The following is a 19,011-nucleotide window of genomic DNA, read 5'->3' on the forward strand; positions in this document are numbered from 1 at the left end:
TGTGTATGTGTATGTATGTATATGTGTATATGATGCATGTGTATGTGTATATGTATTTTTCACATATATCTGCTTTCTAGCTAGCTCATGCCATCTACCACCATGGCCCGCTCAGATGGCCTAGTCATGGCAAGCATATACCTCTGCTATGCCTTCCTTAGATCTGAAAAGCTCCTAGCCCTGCTTGACCCCAAGCCCTCTGTGCCTACCATGTTCCCATCCAACCAGATGATTTGTTCTGCAAGTCCAGCCCAGGCACTCTGCCTCCAGTCACATGGTAGAAGCTCATTGTGTAATGGGAAAAAGGAGCTGAAAACAGGTCTTGCTTCTTACTTCAGGTGACTGGCACACTGAGTGCAGCTGAGTCCCATGTCAACAGACACTTTCAACAGGTAGCCTGGGGACAGCAGGGTCCCAGGATGCTAATGAATGCAGCCCAATAAATTATCAGACAGTATAGACATCCCTGAAAGTTCCTCTTAAAAGTTTTTAAATTTTTTTCATTCACTTATTTTTACACTTACATATTTGTGTACGTGTGTGGGGCACCTGTGTTCCATGGCGGTTATGTGGAGGCATTGTGGACGTGCAGGCATTGGTTTCAGGGACTGAACACAGGTCATCAGGCTTACATGGCTACTGAGTCTGAGACATGTTTGGGGCCACAGCGGAGGTTGACTACGAGTCTCCCTCAAAGATGGCAACTGCCCCGAACCATCTTGCTTGTCCAAACCTTCTAATCTTCGAGAGAAATTGGCGTCTGGGAATTTTAGAAAATCCAATTTGAGGATTCATTGTTTTAAAATCAATATGAGATATAAATGTAGCTCTAATTCACTAGAGTAAGAGATGAGAACCTTACCCAAGCTTTATGAATACATGGCTTGGGCTGAGCCCCCAGCATTTCTAACTATCCCTAGGCCTAAGCCTGGAAGCTTCTCGTCTCTGTATAATCTTCCAGCTTCTGTCAGCTATCCTAGGTCTAGGCTATCTCAGCCTCTGAGACTTGCTGCTAAATAAACCCACCATCTCTAGTTCTTTCTGAACTCTGTTGGGCTGGTTCAACCTCAGCTGCTCTGGCTTGAACTCCTCTCTGGGCTGACTGATTCAATCTGGCTTCTCTCAGCTCCTCACTGAAATGCTCTGTTGGGCCTCAAACTAACTCTGGCAAACTAACTTTGTCCTAGTCTCCTGGTTCCTTCTTATTCTTTGTCTTCATCTGCCTCTTGACCTGCACTGAACTCAAGAATGAACTCAACTACTGCACTCGCTACACTGACTCCCAATTGACTTCACCGAACTCAACTTTGCTTAACTGAACTAACTTTGCTTAACTGAACTAACTTTGCTTAACTGAACTAACCTCACTTAACTGAACTAACCTCGCTTAACTGAACTAACCTCACTTAACTGAACTAACCTCACTTAACTGAACTAACCTCACTTAACTGAACTTCCTGAACTGATTCTCTCTCCTTGTTGTACTCTTAGTTTTTTTCCTGAGTGCATCCTATCTCTGACTCCTGTCAAATCTTTCTCTGATTCGTCACTTTGTCTGTCCCTCAATTAGACATCATTGTTTTGGATTGAAAGTATGTAATGAAAGGATTCCAGCCAGAGGGATTAAAGGTATATACTAAGGCATGTCTGCATTCCAGCCAGATCACAGACCTAGGTCTTTGGATTTGATCGGAATAGCCATGTTGCTGGATTAAAATTTCTCTACAGTCATTGCCAAAGAAAACCTGTCTAAAGACTACATTCCAACTTGGTGGCTGGCTATCACATGACCTCTGACGTGACCTTTCTGGTGTAAATTTTTAGGGCTAGACTCTGGGCAAGACCATCTCCTATCTAGAATCTTACATCTGTCCTGAGAAGCACAAATGAACGGCTTGGTTTTCCAGGAGGGTGGTGACCTGAATGATGCCATCCTCTTCCTTTTTGTTAGTATTACAGGGAGTGTTAGAGACCTTTCCATCATGGACTATGTGAGTAAAGAAAATCAAGGCCAGTCAGCTTCTGAAGTCATCCTGTAACCTGGGGCTATCATGGCACAGGGATGTGGGAAGTAGTTTCATATGGATGGACTTTTCTTCTAGGATCATGCACTGTGTCACTGTATTGAACTGTATGTAGGTAATAGGCTAAATTTTTCCTCTTCCTCCCCCTCTTCCTCCTCCTCCCCTCTTCCTCCTCTTCCTCTTCCTGCTCTTCCTCCTGTTTTTCCTCCTGTTCTTCCTCCTCTTCCTCCTGCTCCTGCTCCTCCTCCTCCTCCTGCTCCTCCTGCTCCTCCTCCTCTTTTGTGTGTGTAGTTTTCAAATGCCCACTTTTTTGGACATGACAAAAAATAATCAGATTATTATTTACATATGAGGAAGAGACAGGCCATGAGATGATCCGTAATTAAAGACTCTGAGCAATGCACTTCAGTTTCACACATTTCCAGGCATCCCCAGGCGACATACCACAACTCAGAAATATGGGTATCATGCCACATTTTACATAAAAGGAAAGCATCAATAAACTTCAAAATGTACCAAATTCATCTGTCTCTTAAGATGTGGTTGTTATAAAGCTGTGATGAATGGCTCTATAGAATGGGTTTTATTTCATGTTTCTCCGCTGTTACATAGTGCATCTCATCTTTACAAGGCATTGGTGGCTACCGTGAGTGACCAGCCACACATAGAGAGTGGTCACGCTCACTAAGGAATAGCCCCTGTGCAAACTGGACACCCTCTCCTGTGTTCATGGCTCTGTGTGGGAAGTACTGGAGTTTGAGACTTCGATTTGACTGCTTTATTTTCCCTCTCAGTGTAATTTTTAAAAAGGCATACATTTTGATCTTTTCCCCCAAGGGAGTGTTTATTCTGACTGTGATGTTCTTCATCTGTGGTTTGGTCAAGTGAACACCACAGCTACGAAGGCAGAAGATGAGAGTGAATTTTTATCAGGAGGGAAAGTTCTCAGGTCCAACAGTGTCTTTTCTTTTGATTAGATCTAAATACATAGTAAGACGTGATAACTTTAGATGACTAGGACTGTCAAATTGAAATGCACGCAGTAGAAGATGTCAGGTCAGCTTCAGGTTGCCCACCTAGAGGGCTGCGGTTGTCAACAAGGCTATTTCTGGTTCCTAATGGGCAGAAGGCAGGGGTGCTGCTTGGGATATGAGATGCACAGGGTCCCCAAAGCAGTAGTCAGTAGGACTAAGGTCTCAGTAGCTCCCAGCCTGGTTCCAAAATTATGTACCCAGCCTTTTCAGATATCTTTACTGGGTTATCTGTGAGCCCAGACAGTTCTGTAAACTGCATTCTGAAAATCAAGATAAGAAACTTTGCCACAGTAGCCTTAGGAGCTACTGTCTCTGTCTGTGGAGGCCTCACTAAATTTGGTATTGTTCCAATAAATGACAATGATAACATTTGATCCCAGGCTAAACCAGGGCTTGGCTTCCACTAAACCGTTTTGTGATAGTCTTTATCAACTAGATTTCAATCATCTAGGAGATTTGGTTCTGGATAGGTCTATAAGGGTTTCCAGGGAGATTTAATTGGTCAGAGAAGGAATACTTTGTGCTAGGGATCTGCGGTTGGCCTTTAGAAATAAATGGTAGGAGGTAGGACAGAGAGTCGGACAAAGGCCAAAGACTGATAATCTTTGGCTTTTAAACTCTCTCTTACTGTTTTGTGCTAATAAGTGCTGGCTTCTTTTCTCCTAATATATTGTGTTAATAAATGATGATTTCTTTTCAAGGACTTCTCACTGACTAGGTGAGTGGCTTGGAGCTCATTGACTCTCTGTGAACCAGAGAGAAAAGAAAGGAAAAGAAAGAAAGCCATTTATACAGACAAGATGTAGAGTCACACACACACTGGTCAGGCCCAACCACTTTCCTCATCAACTCCACAAATGTTAATGCATGCTTACATACATACACATATACCTATACATGTATGATATACCTATATATAGACATACATACATATATACATTTGGTGGATGGGGCAGAATCCCCAAGCCACACTTTATTCCCCCTCTCTGGCCTTCTTATATCTTCTTAGACAAAAGTTCTTCAGAAAATTGCCTCAGATAAAATGTTACACCAAAGGGGAGTCACAAAAGGATGTTGATAGTAAGTTGAAAGTATTGTTTCACTCTATAAGCTCATTATAAGCTCATTATAAGTTCAAAGTAACAATTTCATATGGCCTTCCTTTATCATAGTGCACACCTATGACCTCATCCTTGGACCTGACCTAGAATGAATGTTTTTCCTTGATCACAAATTTATCCTGAGCCCATTTCTCTTTTTGTATAATTGTGAAAGCTCATTTTATTCCTTATCATCCAGCCTTTACTTTACTTATGAAGAATGGGTACATTCTATTCTTGATTCTAACCTTACTATGTCTTTCTGGCAAGACAACAACATTTTCTTATTAAAATTATTTGAATCAATTCAGGATTTTATAAAGCCATCAATTCATCTAAACAGCATTAATTCATGAAAATTTAACTTCATGTTGATTTGCAGGGAATTTGCCCAATAGGGTAGGCTGATACACAGGAACCATTAGGCTATGTAGTAGTGACAAGAAAGGCATACGAGCAGCAAGACTCAATCCTGGGGAGAAGTCTCTAGTGACCCTGCATTCTTAGAGCTTTCCCATTGCAGACCATGCAGAACAGTGGGCCATCTCCAGAAAACTCGCTCACATGCCTTTAGCTTTTCCTAGATGGCTTCTGACAACTCTAAGTTTGGGCAACACCATCCCATGGAGTTGAGTCATGGGCTGAGTGACAAGGATGAGTGAGCTGAGAGCCAGCATTCACCTCTGATGGCTTCCCAACTGCAGATGCAGCGTGGCTGGCCCACACCCTCACCACGTCTTCCTCACAGTTATTTGACGGTACCACCTCAGACTGTGAGCCAAATAACTCTTTCTTCTTCGTTACATTGCTCTGTGCTCAATATTTTATCACAGCAGGCAGAACTTCAATTAATATGCTTTTATCATTTCTGCCCTCTGAGTTTTCCCACTTGTTCCCTTCCCAGATGGCCTGTGGGGTAGACTGTATTTGTACTCACAAACATGCACATTCAGGGTGGGTTATCTCTCCTCATTAATCCTCTCTGAAAATTCCTTCACAAAAATACCCAGAGATGTATCTCCTAGGTGGTTATAAATCTTCTCTGAGGAAAGATTATCATTATCTTCTGATCCTGCTCTTGTCAGGTTTGGCCACATGACCTGCTTTACCCAGTTAACTAGAAACAGAAATGTCTGACATTGTTCAGGACAGTATGGCCACAGCTTGGTTTGCTGGGGGTATTTTCCCTCTGTCTTTAATGATCACTTTGTGTTTTAGAGAACCTCCTGGCTGAGCAATGGAATTCATTAGATATGCATAATGGTATTTAATGAAGAAATCTTGGTTAGTTTCAGAGTTTCCCCCTAAGTAGTCTGATGATTGACAGCTTCCACCTCAGTCAGTTTGACTCGACTGAATTGCACGTTTCTACCATAGTATCTAAGATAGCATCTTGTCAGTTAACTGTGTACACATGGACTTTCGTGCTGACAGATCAAGAGCCAGTGATGGTATTGTGTTACTATTTGCTCTAAATTAAAACATTCTGTTAAAGCTCAAAGAATACCAACTTACAAAGGCTCAGGAAGACCCTGAATCTTACAAGATCACAGAACGCCTACTCAAGATAATAGAGGCCGTGCATTGGCTGGGTAGCGGAGACCCTCCCATGCCAGCTGTGCCAGCTGCAAGTCTACAGGAAGTCCCTGGGATACAGCTTTTGTGAGTTGTCCACACTGGGGTAGAGTTTTCAGTAATGTGACTGGTTTTGAACCACTCTGGCTGCTGCAAGTAACTCCACATTCACATTCCTAGAAGCTCATTAGCCGCTGAGCTAGACTTGTGTGGAATCATTTCTTAGTTGGGTCATCAGTTACCTCCTTGGGGTGAGTGGACATTTGATCATATCCCAGCCAAAGACACACAAGGGATGGAGATGGGAGGTCTTATTCTAGGTCTTGATGCATATCATAATAAAAGTGGTTTTTGTTTTGTTTTTAGGGACTAGGGACATAGCTTAGTAGTTAAAACATGTACTTCCCTTCCAGAGAACCCCAGTTAGCTTCTCAGCTCCTAAGTCAAGTGGTTTACAACCACCTGTACCTCCATCTGCAGAGGGATCTGAGATCCATGTCTTCTACAGGCCCCTGAGTCCCATGCTCACGCCCCTCCTAAATGTACAGAATTAGAAATAATAAATATTAAACAGCATTTAAAGTATTTTTTTGTTTTGCTTTGTTTTAACAAATGAATGTCTGATCATCAGGTAAATAAATGTCTCCGTTGCCTGGTGGCTCTAAGAACCATGGTCAATGTCAAAACCTTTTAATATACCAATATCTTCTCTCAGATCCCATGACCAATGAGTAGAGTTTGATTTTTTTTCTTGTGAACTCAGATCTACATAAGATCTCATGGAGTCCAGGCTAGTCCCCAACCCTCTATTTAACTTGGGACAATCTTGAACCTCTGATCTGCCTGCTTCTCCCTCCTGAGTTTAAGCCGCACTGACTTTTGGATCCAGCCCAAGGTTTCTTGCATGTGAGGCAATTACCTAGCAGCTGAGCTACATCTCTGGCCCTTGTCGGTATTTTTCTCTCAGTGGAGCTATCCAGTTTAACTCCAGAAACTCTTAATTATCTTCTATTACTGATGTGAGTCTTTTTTTAATAGTAAAACTCAATATATCAATAAAGGGATGGGTAACCATCTGAGAGACACACAGAATCTTCCTAAACCCAACTTTAACTATCTAATGCTATGTGGACTTCGTATAATAGAAGCCATCAATGTTTAAGGGGCGTATAAGGTGGCACTTAACTATTTACTGGAGGAGGTAAGGTGTAACACTCCACAGGAAACGATACCAGGCTTCCAGTCAAAGCTGGGGTTTTTGTGTTAGTCCATCCTGGACGGAATTACCAGTGTACTCCACACGTAGCTGTCACAACATGCCTTGAAGTAACATTAGCTGATGTTTCCTATCAAGTCTTAGTTAGAAAGCCCCAAAGAGAATTCAACTTTAAACAAAACGCATTCTGGAGGAATGACAAAAAAAAAAAAAAAAGCACCCCCCCGATTAAAATTACATATGCAGAAGGAATATGGCAGAGATGAAGCCTCCAGAGCTTGGAGGCATATGTGAGCAAACTTTCATCTAAAGATCAGGTGAATATTAGATTTTTCTAATACATCACTTTGTTTCCTTTGGTGATGGCTCGTCTGCTTGACTAGATTTAATATCAATTACATCAGTATATATTTAGGAGAGGTATCCCTGGGTTGTTGGTGAGGGTTCTTTCAGAGCGGTTTAACTTAGGGAAAGTGCCCTGAATGTGGGCAGTACCAACCCAGGGACAGGGGGGTGCGGGGGTGCCGGAGGGGGGCAGGGGTCATACACTGAATCAAAATAAGAAAGCTAGGTTAGGACCAGCATTCGTCTGTTTTCTTTTTCTCACTGCCTATGCAGTGTGACCAGCAGCCTCACAAACCGGCTGTCCTCCCTCCGCCTCTGGGATAGACTTGTACCCTCTTGGAACCATGAGCCTAAATAAACCCCTCCTCCCCTGTTTCCTTAGTCGATACATTGTCCCAGCAAGGAGATAAGCAGCTGCTACAGTTACCATCCGGCGACAAACTGCTAGCCACTGTGCCTTCTCCAAATGTGAGATATTGTAGCAGCAACAGGTTGAAGTCAGGGAAGGAAAAAAACTAATTCATTTGTACAACTCGTAAATGTCAGAGCAGTCCCGAATGAATGGACTCGGCTGCTGCCTTAAAATAGGTTCCCAGAATGCATCAGGAATAAGTAGTATCGAATTTACCTTGAGACTTGTGTGTCCAGATCAGACCCTGCAAGAAGAGCTCTTGCTATACTCCCTCGGTGGAAGGCTGAGGCAGGAAGTTTGCTGAGAGATCACGGCCAGCCTGAGTTACATAGTGAGTTCTAGGGCTGAGTCAGACTGATTCAAAAGCAAGCAAGCAAACAAACAAACAAACAAACACAGGGGAGTGGGAGTGGGGAGATGAAATAAAAAGAGCAGGTGGATTGTGGGAGGGTCACTAGGACCTGCCTTGTGCCCCTACCTTCCCCTGGGACTGATGGGCTTCTTCTGCCTGTCCCAATGACACGCCCCTGGCACCTACTCCCCACCTTCCAGACAGGGCGGAGGGACGCTGGCCCTGGCTCAAACTGTGTCTTCTTAGAGAGCCCCAGGCTGCCTCAGGAGGCGGGCACTGCAGCCTGGGTGGCACAGCAGAGCAGTGGCGGGCTTGTCCTGGTCCCTAGCTGTCTCTGCCTGCACCTGTGCGATCCAGAAGGCACCACCGCCTCAGCCCCAGCACAGAAGCCCGGAGCCACGATGAGCCACGCCTGCGACCGCCAGGATGCCAGCCAAGGTAACCAGCTCGTTTCCCTGGCCTTCAGTGTCCTGCAGCTGCTAGTTGGTTAATCCAGGGGACAGCAGGCAGGCTATTTCTGCTTTCTTAAGCAGAACCGTTGTGTCAGAAGCCCTCACTTTTCACAGATTTTTGCATTTTTGTAGATCTTTTCCCGTTGATTCTAGAGTTTACTTTTGTAAAGTTCAGCCGACTCTGCGGGGCACTTTGGGGGGCGGGGAGATGAAATAACGTGCTGCTATGGAAGGCTTTTGCTTGGTACTTGCTCTGCTGCACTAGCTCAGAGTCGGAGTGCCAGCGCTTTCCCAGAAAGACTGACACCTCAGCCTCTGCTTTGGGACAAGGCTTGCACAGCCTCGGTGTACCATCTCCACCGCTAGATCATTAGCCCACAGACGACCTAATGTGCTTGGGATAATAAAACTGGAGTTTTGTTGTTTAATGATGAGCCGGTTCTTTGTAACTCAGCTGTCGTTTGTTTCTGTGTCTTTAAGGCAGTATTTACTAACTTTTTTCAGGGAAGGACTTCGGATTATTTTGCACATGTGATGAAATGCAGTAGCCAATCACTACTGACCTACAGCGAGCGATATGAGCGTGCTCTAATTAATCATTGTCAAAGACTTCAGGCTGGACCCCTAACTTCGTGCGGGGGCCCCAAGCATTTATGTCCCCTTTGAAAGGTGGCTATTGTTCAGATACTCACTAACTGGTTAGTTGTTGACCTTTTAGAAGCCCTCCTCCGGGAATAGCTCCTCTCTCTCTCTCTCTGAGACCCTTTGGGAAGGCACTGAGCAGGGCTTAATGAGGCCTCCCCAGACTTGAAAAACTCCCCTTGGTCTTCCGTTCTTCAGGTAGTCAGGTAACCGTGCCAGGGGACTCCAAGGATCAGCCACTCTCAGAGTTGGGTATTTTGTTCACTGGCCAGGCAAGGGCTCGTGCAGGGAGAAACCTTGTTCAATTCATCTGTTGCCTCTTGCTGTTTGTTCCAAGGTGAGTGTCTAACACAGCTACCTCTCCATAGACTTTACACGGGACTTACTCTCTCTCTGTCTGTTTGTCTCTGTCTCCCTCTCCTTCCCTCCCTCTTTCTCTGTCTCTGTCTCTCTCTGTCTCTCTGTCTCTGTCTCTATCTCCCTTCCTCCTTCCCTCTCTCCTTCTTTCTCTGTCTGTCTGTCTTTGCCTCTGTCTCTGTCTGTCTCTGTCTCTGTGTCTCTGTGTTTCTGTCTCTGTCTCTCTCTGTCTCTCTCTGTCTCTCTCTGTCTCTCTCTGTCTCTCTCTCTCTCTCTCTCTCTCTGTGTGTGTGTGTGTGTGTGTGTGTGTGTGTGTGCGTGCAAGTGCATATTGATGTAAATGTGGAGGCCAGAAATCAACCTTGGGGTGCTTTTTCCTCAGTAGCTGTCCTCCTTGTTGTCTGAGACAGCCTGCCTCACATTGTCTCACAGCTTTCCAAGTGAATTCAGGTGTCCAGCAAGCCCAAGAGACTACTGTCCCCAGCTCTCCAGCTCTGAGATCACAGCACATACATATATGTATGTATGTGTATGTGAGCATGTACATGTATGTGTATGTATATATATACACATATATGGTGTTATATGTTATATTATATATGTGTATATACATGTATATGGTGTTATATGTATAATATTTTATATATGTGTATAACATAATTTTATACATTCTGGGGAGTGAACTCGGGCCCTCGTTCTTACAGGGCAAGCATTTTGCCTACTGAGAGGTCTCTCTCCATCTCCACCTCCACTGTGGAGCTCAGCCTGGCCACAGATTCTTACGAAGCTAAGAATGACCTTGGTCTCCTTGTCCTCCATCCTTTACCTCCCAAGTCCTCAGTGCTGGGCAAACTCTCTCCACCTGAGCCATCTCCATGGCCTCTTTAATTTTAAATCTGAATTCCTGACAGACCAGCAGGCTTACGTCTCATTCTGTCTTGATGGCCCTGAGTGCCACCATAAGCTTGTTACTGCATCTCCAGCAGGTATGGGATCTCCTGTCAGACTTCATACAGCCTCAGGTCAACGGGGCAGAGTGACATTTGATAAATAAACTGCATGATGATGCTCTTGCTTTTCAACTCTCTTATTGACTCTGTGTTATAGACCTGTCCATTACAGCAATAGGCTGTCAGGAATTCTAGCTCAGATAAAGAATTCTTGTTCTTTCTTCATGTTTTGGTAGATATTATGATCTAGCCATCTTATATCCAGGAAACGTTGGGGTATTATTCATATTAAATTCCATTGTAGCTATTAACAGGGAAAGATTCTTTTTACTCAAATTATAATTCTCGCAACTGGATAATACCACCACCACCCATGTGGTACTGTGTGATTACATTTGGTTATTGTTGAAATAGGTTTACAGTGGAAATCTGATTCCCACTTTAGTGGAATGGGTAGCAATGTTTTCTGCTCTGTTGAATGTCACTTGCCTGTGTTAGGATGAGACTGGTAGAAGACAGATGTTGCAATGAAATTGAAACTTTGATGTTTGATAACAAGACTTTCTCTCTCTCTGTCTCTCTCTCTCTCTCTCCTTCCTTCCTTCCTTCTCTTTTGCCCTCTCTGCGAGATAATTTTTCTTTCGTCCCCTTTAAAATTTATCTTGCTTTGTGTTTTAATGTTTTGCTTACATGTCTCTCTGCATTTCAGTGTGTGTGGTGCCCACAGTGGCTGGAAAAGAGGGTCAAAGTCCTTAGCTTTGGGATTTCAGATGGGTTGTGAGACCCCAGGTGGGTTCTAGGAATCACCCTTCTCCCCGTTTCTGGAAGAGCCATTGCTCTTAACTTCTGAGCCATCTCTTCAGCTCTGATTCAGGAGTATTCGACATTTGGCTTTGCTGGACCACATTTATCTCAAAGATGCTGTGAGAACTGTTAAATCTGGTTTGAAAATTATTACCAAAAGCACTGTCAATATTTTAACTATGTTTGCAGTCAATTTTGTTTTGGGCTACATTTATAGCCATCCTGGGGTGTATGTGTCCCGTGGGCTATTGGTTGGACCGCCCTGAATGCAACCCAACCTGGGAAAATCCAGTATGTGGTAGATGATCCTGTCCTTACCCTACCAAGCAGCTGGGAACATGTTTTCTTGGTAGGAAGGAAGCTGGTACGTGTGCAAATGGTAACTCTGGGTGTGTACCCAAGGGTTCTAACTCAGCATGCACATCCTAGCTGCTAACTTCTGACTCTGCAGGGCAGTAAAGTGAGCAGTTCGCCTGGAGTGGCATCCTGTGACTGTCTCTCAAGGACCACAAGAGTTGCATCAGAGAGGACCCTGGTATATAATTCTCATTCCATGGGAAGGGCAGCTTTGGAGTGGGAAAGATGCAAGAATGGCTGAGTCTCAGATGTGTGGGGACAGGGTAGGCAGTAGGTGTTGCCTCTTTGGGAGAACCTTCTGTTTGCAGAGCATGGTAGACAAGTGGGTTCTGAGAGGCAGGGCCTGCTCTGTAATAGTCCCACTCTCGGAGCAGGTTCACAGATGTTGCTCCTCTTGACCATGATAGATGAATTCAAGCTTAGGGTAGTGCACTGAGAGCAGGCAGATCCTTAAGGACCACAGCTATTCTCCTGGGATAACCGTAGGAATGAGGGTGGAGGGGTGGGGGAGGAGAGAAGAAGGCATGAAAATTTCTCTGGTCCGCGGTCTTTTCAGGTGTCATATCCCCAGATATATGGCCAGAGTCCCATGAGCCACAGTGTATGTGTGTGCACATCTGGAGGCAAGTGTGCAGAGGTCAGAGGTCAACTTTGGGTGTCATTCCTCTTTGCTGATCTTTACCTCATTTTGACACAGGCTTGGATACTGGCCTGGATGTCATCAATTGGCAGACTGTCCAGCGAGCCTCAGGGAATTCCCCGTCTCCCCTTCCCCATGCTTGACGTTACTTTACATAGGTTCCGGGGGGGGGGTGTCAAACTCCCATTCATAATGCAAGCACCTTTATGAACTAAACCATCTCCTCAGCCAAGACTTAATTGCTTAATTGGCAAAGAGGGATAAAAATAGCCACGCTTGAGGACTATTGTGAGAACCCACTATTGAAGATTATTGTGGCAGTTCAGGAAAAGCAGAGAGGGCATAACAGCAGTGGGCTTCGCACACGTGGACATATCCCGTCCAGAGGCTGCAAGTGGAGTTAAGAAAGTAACTGTTGAGAGCTAGGAGAGCTAACCCACATTGCTAACTGCTCAGCCCCACTGTGCTCCTGGGCCACTCTGCTGCTGCCTGCTGCCGGTTGACATCAGTCATTCCACACTTGGAAGCTGCTGGTGAGCAGAAGGGCCGAGAAGGTTGCTTCATACACTGGAGCAGAACAGAAGAGGGAGCTCTGTCAGGTGACCGCTGGGAGAGTGGTTTTCCAGAAACAACTTGATCTGTGTAACTTCAGCAGCAGAGGGTTCCTGCTACAGTTAGCTCCCAGTTCTCTACCCCTGTTCTGCACAGCTAGCAAGTGCTGGGTCACTCACGCCATACGTAGTCCTCTTTGCAGTGTTTGTAACTGCCTCTCCCCCTGATTTCTTCGCCTGGGGTTCTCCTGAGGTTCAAGGATGGGGACCACTCACACCTAACCAAAGCACATGCATGGTAGGGATGCACATGCAGAGGGCACTTGCTTGGTGAAATGAGTGAGTAAGACAGTGATGGAGTCTGGGGAGGAAGCCCTGATGGTCCAGTGTTTTCCCAGCACACTTGACGCTCTGGTCCTGATTCCTAGCATCACATAAACCGTAACTGTGTTTCTAGCTGGAGGGGAAGGGCCAAGGTAATCCTAAGCTATTGTGAGTTTAAGGCCAGCCTGAGTTATGTGTGACCCTGTCTCACGGGAAACAGGAGGCAACAGTAGATGGTTTTGGGTAATACTGCGTAGTTCCTGAGGAATTCTGCCCTACTTGTCGCTGCATTTAAAATTTGAACACGCGTTTCCCTTTTTTCTCCTTGGAGTTATCCCCAATGGGAAAATGTATACGTCTTCACACATGACACTATAGTCATGGTTTTAAAAACCCGAGTTCACATACAGTTGTGTGGCTTAGCTATGCTGGAGTATAAGATATTGTTTAAATGCGTTCTGATTTGTGGTGGTGGTTATATCTCATGCAAGGGCTTGGTCAGATCAGTAACAAAGGATCAACCAGGTTCAATCGTCTGGTGGCTATCCTTCAAGTTCTCTTGTCTTTCGGAGCCCAAGGGGCTGGCTTTGCTCTTGTAAGGAAGCAGCCCCGTGCTTTAAAAACACACTTTGAAGGGTGTGAGTCACAGCACTAGCCACTGGGCTCTTGGGTGCTCCTCTCAGCTGACTTTGCTGAACTTGACCCCTTAATTATTTTTGAGCATTTCATGTCTGACTTCCCAGCGAGCCCAAATAGCACAGCAGCCTGGAGTGGTGGCTCCAGCCCATAATCCCAGTGCTTAGGAGGTGGAAGGGAGAGAATCCAGGATTCAAGGTCGTCTTCAGCTATATAAGGAGTTCAAGGCCAAGTTGGGCTAAATAAGGCCCAAACACACACACACACACACACACACACACACACACACACACACACACACCCATACATACAAACACAAACACATACATACATACACACAGACACACACATATACACACAGACACACACCTACACACACAAACACATACACATACACACACAAACACATACATATACACACATACACATAGACACACAACACACACACATACATACACACACACACACACACACACACACACACACACACACACACACACACACACATATATACACACACACACAGATACATACACACACAACACATACATACACACACAAACACACACAGACACACACACAGACACACACACATACATACACAAACACATACACACAGACGCGCACACACACACAAACACATACATACACACACATACACACACACAAACACATACATACATACATACACACACAACACACACACAAACACACACACATACACACAGACACACACATATATACACAGACACATACATACACACAAACACATACGTACACACACAAACACACACAGACACACACAAACACATACATACATACACAAACACATACACACAGACGCACACACACACACACACACACACACACACACACACTTTAGAGAGTATCTGCTTTTTAAAACAGATAAGTAATTAAAAAGAAACTGAAGTTGGAAACACCAGTCAAAGCTGGCAATAAGAATATTAATTTCCCGGTCTGTTGTCACCCTGACCGGCCTGCTCTGCCAGCATCACAGTTAAGGGGGCCTTTGTCCTCCCACTGCCCGAAACATTCCCTCCTTGGTGATGTGGACATTTCATGACAGTTCAGGAATGCTTGGTCTGTAACCATATCCTGTCTTTTTGGGGCCCGAGCCTGAGTGTTTAAAGCCACCGCAGCTGAGAACCTTCAGTTCTCCTTGGCAAAGCAGCCTGACAGTGCTTCAGGGTGCTGGCTTACAGCATAGTCTGGCCTCAGCGCTCTGAGAAAGGTTAAGAGACACACAGACGGGGTTGGGGATTTAGCTCAGTGGTAGAGCGCTTGCCTAGCAAGTGCAAGGCCCTGGGTTCGGTCCCCAGCTCTGAAAAATAGAAAAAGTAAAAAAAAAAAAAAAAAAAGAGACACACAGACACCTAGCCGTGGCTGGTGCTCTGCACACGCTCGCCCTCTTTAACTGTTCTTGCTGACTGTCACTACGAGATGCTTATCACGGGCGCTCTGACGGGTCATAGCAATCCTAGCGTTTATGGTAACCAGTGCCTGACTTACGCTGCCTGCTGAGAGCTCTGGATGGTGACCTTGTTCTTCAAAAACCTCACTCTCTTCCCCTTATTCCTTTGAAGCAGGGTTTCTCATTGAATCTCAAACTAGGCTCACAGCCCCATTGACCCTGTCTACCCATTTCATCACCCTATCCCCAGGACCTGGTTACAAGTGCATAACCATGCCCAGCTTTTTACATGGGTGCTGAAGATTTGAATTCCAGTCTTTATGCTTGCACGGTGAGCATTCTTACCCACCGAACCATTTCTCCAGCTTTCCTCTCTCTCCTCCATGTAGCGTAGCCCTGCAAGCTCAGGGGTTGGTTGCCTCCTGAAGGATGGTAAGAAGGTGGCTCCGTGTCAGGCAGGAAATCTGCAGTGGAATACATTACCTCCAGCTGGCTCTCTGAGCAGCTTCCTCAGAGGGGTTCAGCATTCTCCCCACTTCTCCCTTCCTCCTCTATTCCCCTCCCCCTTCCCCTTCCCTCTCCCTCACTTCCTCTCCCCCTCCCCTCCCTCTCCATTCCTCTCTCTGAGAATCCCTTCTTAGACATGGCTATCCTAACTCCCAATGTTTTCCAGGCTCTGCCCCACTTTCTGTCATAGAAATTTAACTCCTGTACTCTCTGTTACTCCTCATGGGAGATTCCCTGTCCGGCTTCTTCAGACCCCTGGATGCTGGGATTCACAATTAGAAAGCATCTCCTCCCCTTTCTGTGTAGATGAATGCGTCCACTGTACAGATTCCTCTGCACATGGCTTGCCTCCTGCCTCAGGTACACTCCAAAAACTTATCCCTGAAGTTCTGGAAACTGGCACAGAAATCTCCCTCTCTGTCGGGCTTATTAGACAATCAACCGTCTTATTAAATGGCTTGTGTTCAGCTCCTCATTTTTCCCCATTAATTTCATTAAGCTTTAGGACAAGATAGTTAAGATGCACGCTTTCGTTTGCTGATTAATTTAAATAGTACTAATGGGATGTATTATGGGGGTGATTTCACAGAGTTCTGATATTTTCAGCTTTTGCAGCTCTTGTTCAAAAGTTCTCAAATATTTCTCGCAGTTTGTTTTTGAACTTTTTCATTAAAATTTAAAGCAATTATCTTCCCCTACCCCCCACACACTCCATAGTAATAGTAAAGTGTTGGTATGCATTAAATATTTACCACTAGGGACTCAGTTCAAAAAATGCGAATGCTGAGTTATTTACATTACAGCAGATCATAAAACAGTACGTTCGGTAAGAGTCCAATCTGCTGAAAAGGAATCTCCCATTTATACAAATGCAGTTGGAACTGAAAAGGTGACACACCCAGGAACTCAGAACCGTGGCTATGGCTGGGTAGAAAGTGGACTTATCTTAGTTTCTCCCACTAATTTGTATTTCTTGAAGTGAGTCCCTACTGCTGATGCCCAAAATTAAGAGAGGGACAACCTGTTTGGAGGCGAAGGCTGAGGGCTCTGTTCTGTGTGGATGTTTTTCTCATTTATTTGAAGCCAGCCTCATCGGCTGTGTTCTTCTTTCCCTCCTGGTTACACCTTCTCTCACAAGCATGAACGTCATCTCTGTTGTTAAACAACAGGCTTCCATTGGATTCTGAAACACGTCCTAATTAATTCTCAGGACTCAACATTTACGGCCTTTCAGCGTTCGTTATCATAAACGAGACGGAGGGAAACAACCGGGTGAAAATTAATTAAAACCACAGAAAACAATCCAGGAAGGGGCCTGCCATTCTGGAGAAAGATCAGCCGCGTTTCAGGCACAGGACGGAGTTGAGAAGCTGCCTTGAGTGATCAGCCCCTGGAAATCCAGTCAGTGCAAGCATTTAGCTTCAGGACAAATAGCACCTTGACCACTACCTTGCCCCTGACACAAGCACTTTTAGGTATTTTTGTTTATTTATTGTGCATGCACATGTATCCACACGTATGGAAAGGCATGCACATGTGTGCAATGTGGCACAGGTGAGGAGGTCAGAGAGAGACTTTTAGTCAGTTCTCTCCTTCAACCATGTGAACCCTGGGGATCAGACTCAGATCTGAGCCATCTCATTGGCCTGTGTGCACTTTTTTGCTTGTCCTTTTGCTGGGGGGAGAGCAGTAGCAGCTGTTAGGACAGAGTTGGGGTTGTGAGTGGAGCAGGAGGTGAGGCCCTTGACTGAAGTTCACCAGTCCATTGGGAGTCTGGCTATAAGGAGGGACTATGCTCCTTACCTCATGGATGTGGTGGTGGCTGAGGAGACCAAGTGGAGACCAATGGAGACCAGTCCTTACCACACAGTGTGGCTCTGGGGAGCTCCGAGGCTGTAGATTGGGAGAATGCCAGCAGGTGGTTCCATGGTTTACAGCAGTCTGCCTGCCTTTGGAACTCTCGGAGGTGGCTCTTGGAGAGCCTGTCTAGGTCTTCAGGGCTCACTATAAGGCTCTTCTCTGACATCTCTAGCCACCCTCCCCCAACTCTTCACTCTCTCTTCCATCTCAGACAAGTGCTTCCTCCTCCCCTGCTCACTTTGCAAACGTTTATTGAATCAGAGGAGTAAATAAATAAGCCTCTCTTTGGGAGGCAGGTTTTAAACATGGCTTCTCTTGACTAAACCCTCCCAAGCGAAGAGCAAATTCAGTGAAGAATGAGGTTGGAAGAGCTTTGAGTTCTGTGATTCTTAACAGAGAAAATGGCTGATGTGGAGGACACACACACACACACACACACACACACACACACACACACGGAGAATATTTTTAAGACACCTCTCCAGTTGCTGCTGGGAAGGGCTTTACCGCTGGTGACCTGAAGAAATCCAGGCTAGTCCCTCCTCTGATGCTACCCTCCCCGATTTTCAGGTCACACCCCACGCAGCTACAACTGCTCATTTCCCTGGGAAAGGTCTCACAGAGGCCTCTCACAGGGGTTCAGCACGATGCTGTCTTGAGTAAGATCACACCACTTGGCACGCTCCTTGACCCTGTTGTTTCTCAAATAGGGATCACCGTCTCTTGTTTCGGTGGTTCAGCCCACAGAAGACTGGGCTGTGCTCTCGGTGTCAGCTTGTTTCTCACAAGTCCACCACAGCAGGAATCCCCATGTTCATGTGCGTCTGCTACGCCCACATTGCCCTGCCAATTCTGACCTTCTCCACTCTTTTGTATATCTTTTCTGTATATTTGATTTCATTTTTATCAGATAAGAGGCTCCCATAGAAGGCACAATTAAAATGGAGCAATACTTTATGTAAATGTCGAGCTCTTGGTCGTGATTTGAAGTAACTGATAACGTTTTATGACCAGGTTGGAGGGAAATGCCAGCCTTTTGCTTGTAAAACAGACTGGGCATGCGCTTTGTCTCTCACAGAGGGAGGATGGTGCCAGTATTTTCCCTCTTGCAGTCTTTCTACTTTTAAGGAGTGTGTGTGTGTGTGCGTGTGTGTGTGTGTGTGTGTGTGTGTGTGTGTGTACAGGGGTGGAGGTGTCTGGATGTGTCTGTGGGGGGAGGGTACACATGTGTAAAAGTATCTTTTATTTACCAGATGTAATTGTTGTCTTGGAGGCTGACTGCTGAATACAATCACCCTTTCTAGTTCTTTCTGAACTCTGGCTGGCTGGTTCAACTCAGCTCTTCTGGCCCAAACTCTTCTCAAGCTGACCGATTCAACCTGTCCTCTCTCTGCTTCTGACTGAATTGCTCTGAGTGACCTCACACTAACTCTGGCAGTCT

The 19,011-nt window shown here is 45.4% G+C and overlaps 1 protein-coding gene across 1 annotated transcript in view; it reads left to right on the forward strand.

Annotated features, from left to right (window-relative positions):
- The window catches only part of LOC116908268 (solute carrier family 5 member 4A-like), a 97,624-nt gene extending 89,075 nt beyond the window's left edge, over positions 1-8,549 (forward strand). The window contains 2 exon segments of the mRNA XM_032911517.1: positions 7,677-7,762; positions 8,259-8,549. Coding sequence (XP_032767408.1) covers positions 7,677-7,762; positions 8,259-8,549 — 377 coding nt within the window.
- Positions 8,550-19,011: the final 10,462 nt, after the last annotated feature.

The sequence above is a fragment of the Rattus rattus genome, chromosome 8 (assembly GCF_011064425.1).
Source record: "Rattus rattus isolate New Zealand chromosome 8, Rrattus_CSIRO_v1, whole genome shotgun sequence".
Lineage (NCBI taxonomy): Eukaryota > Metazoa > Chordata > Mammalia > Rodentia > Muridae > Rattus > Rattus rattus.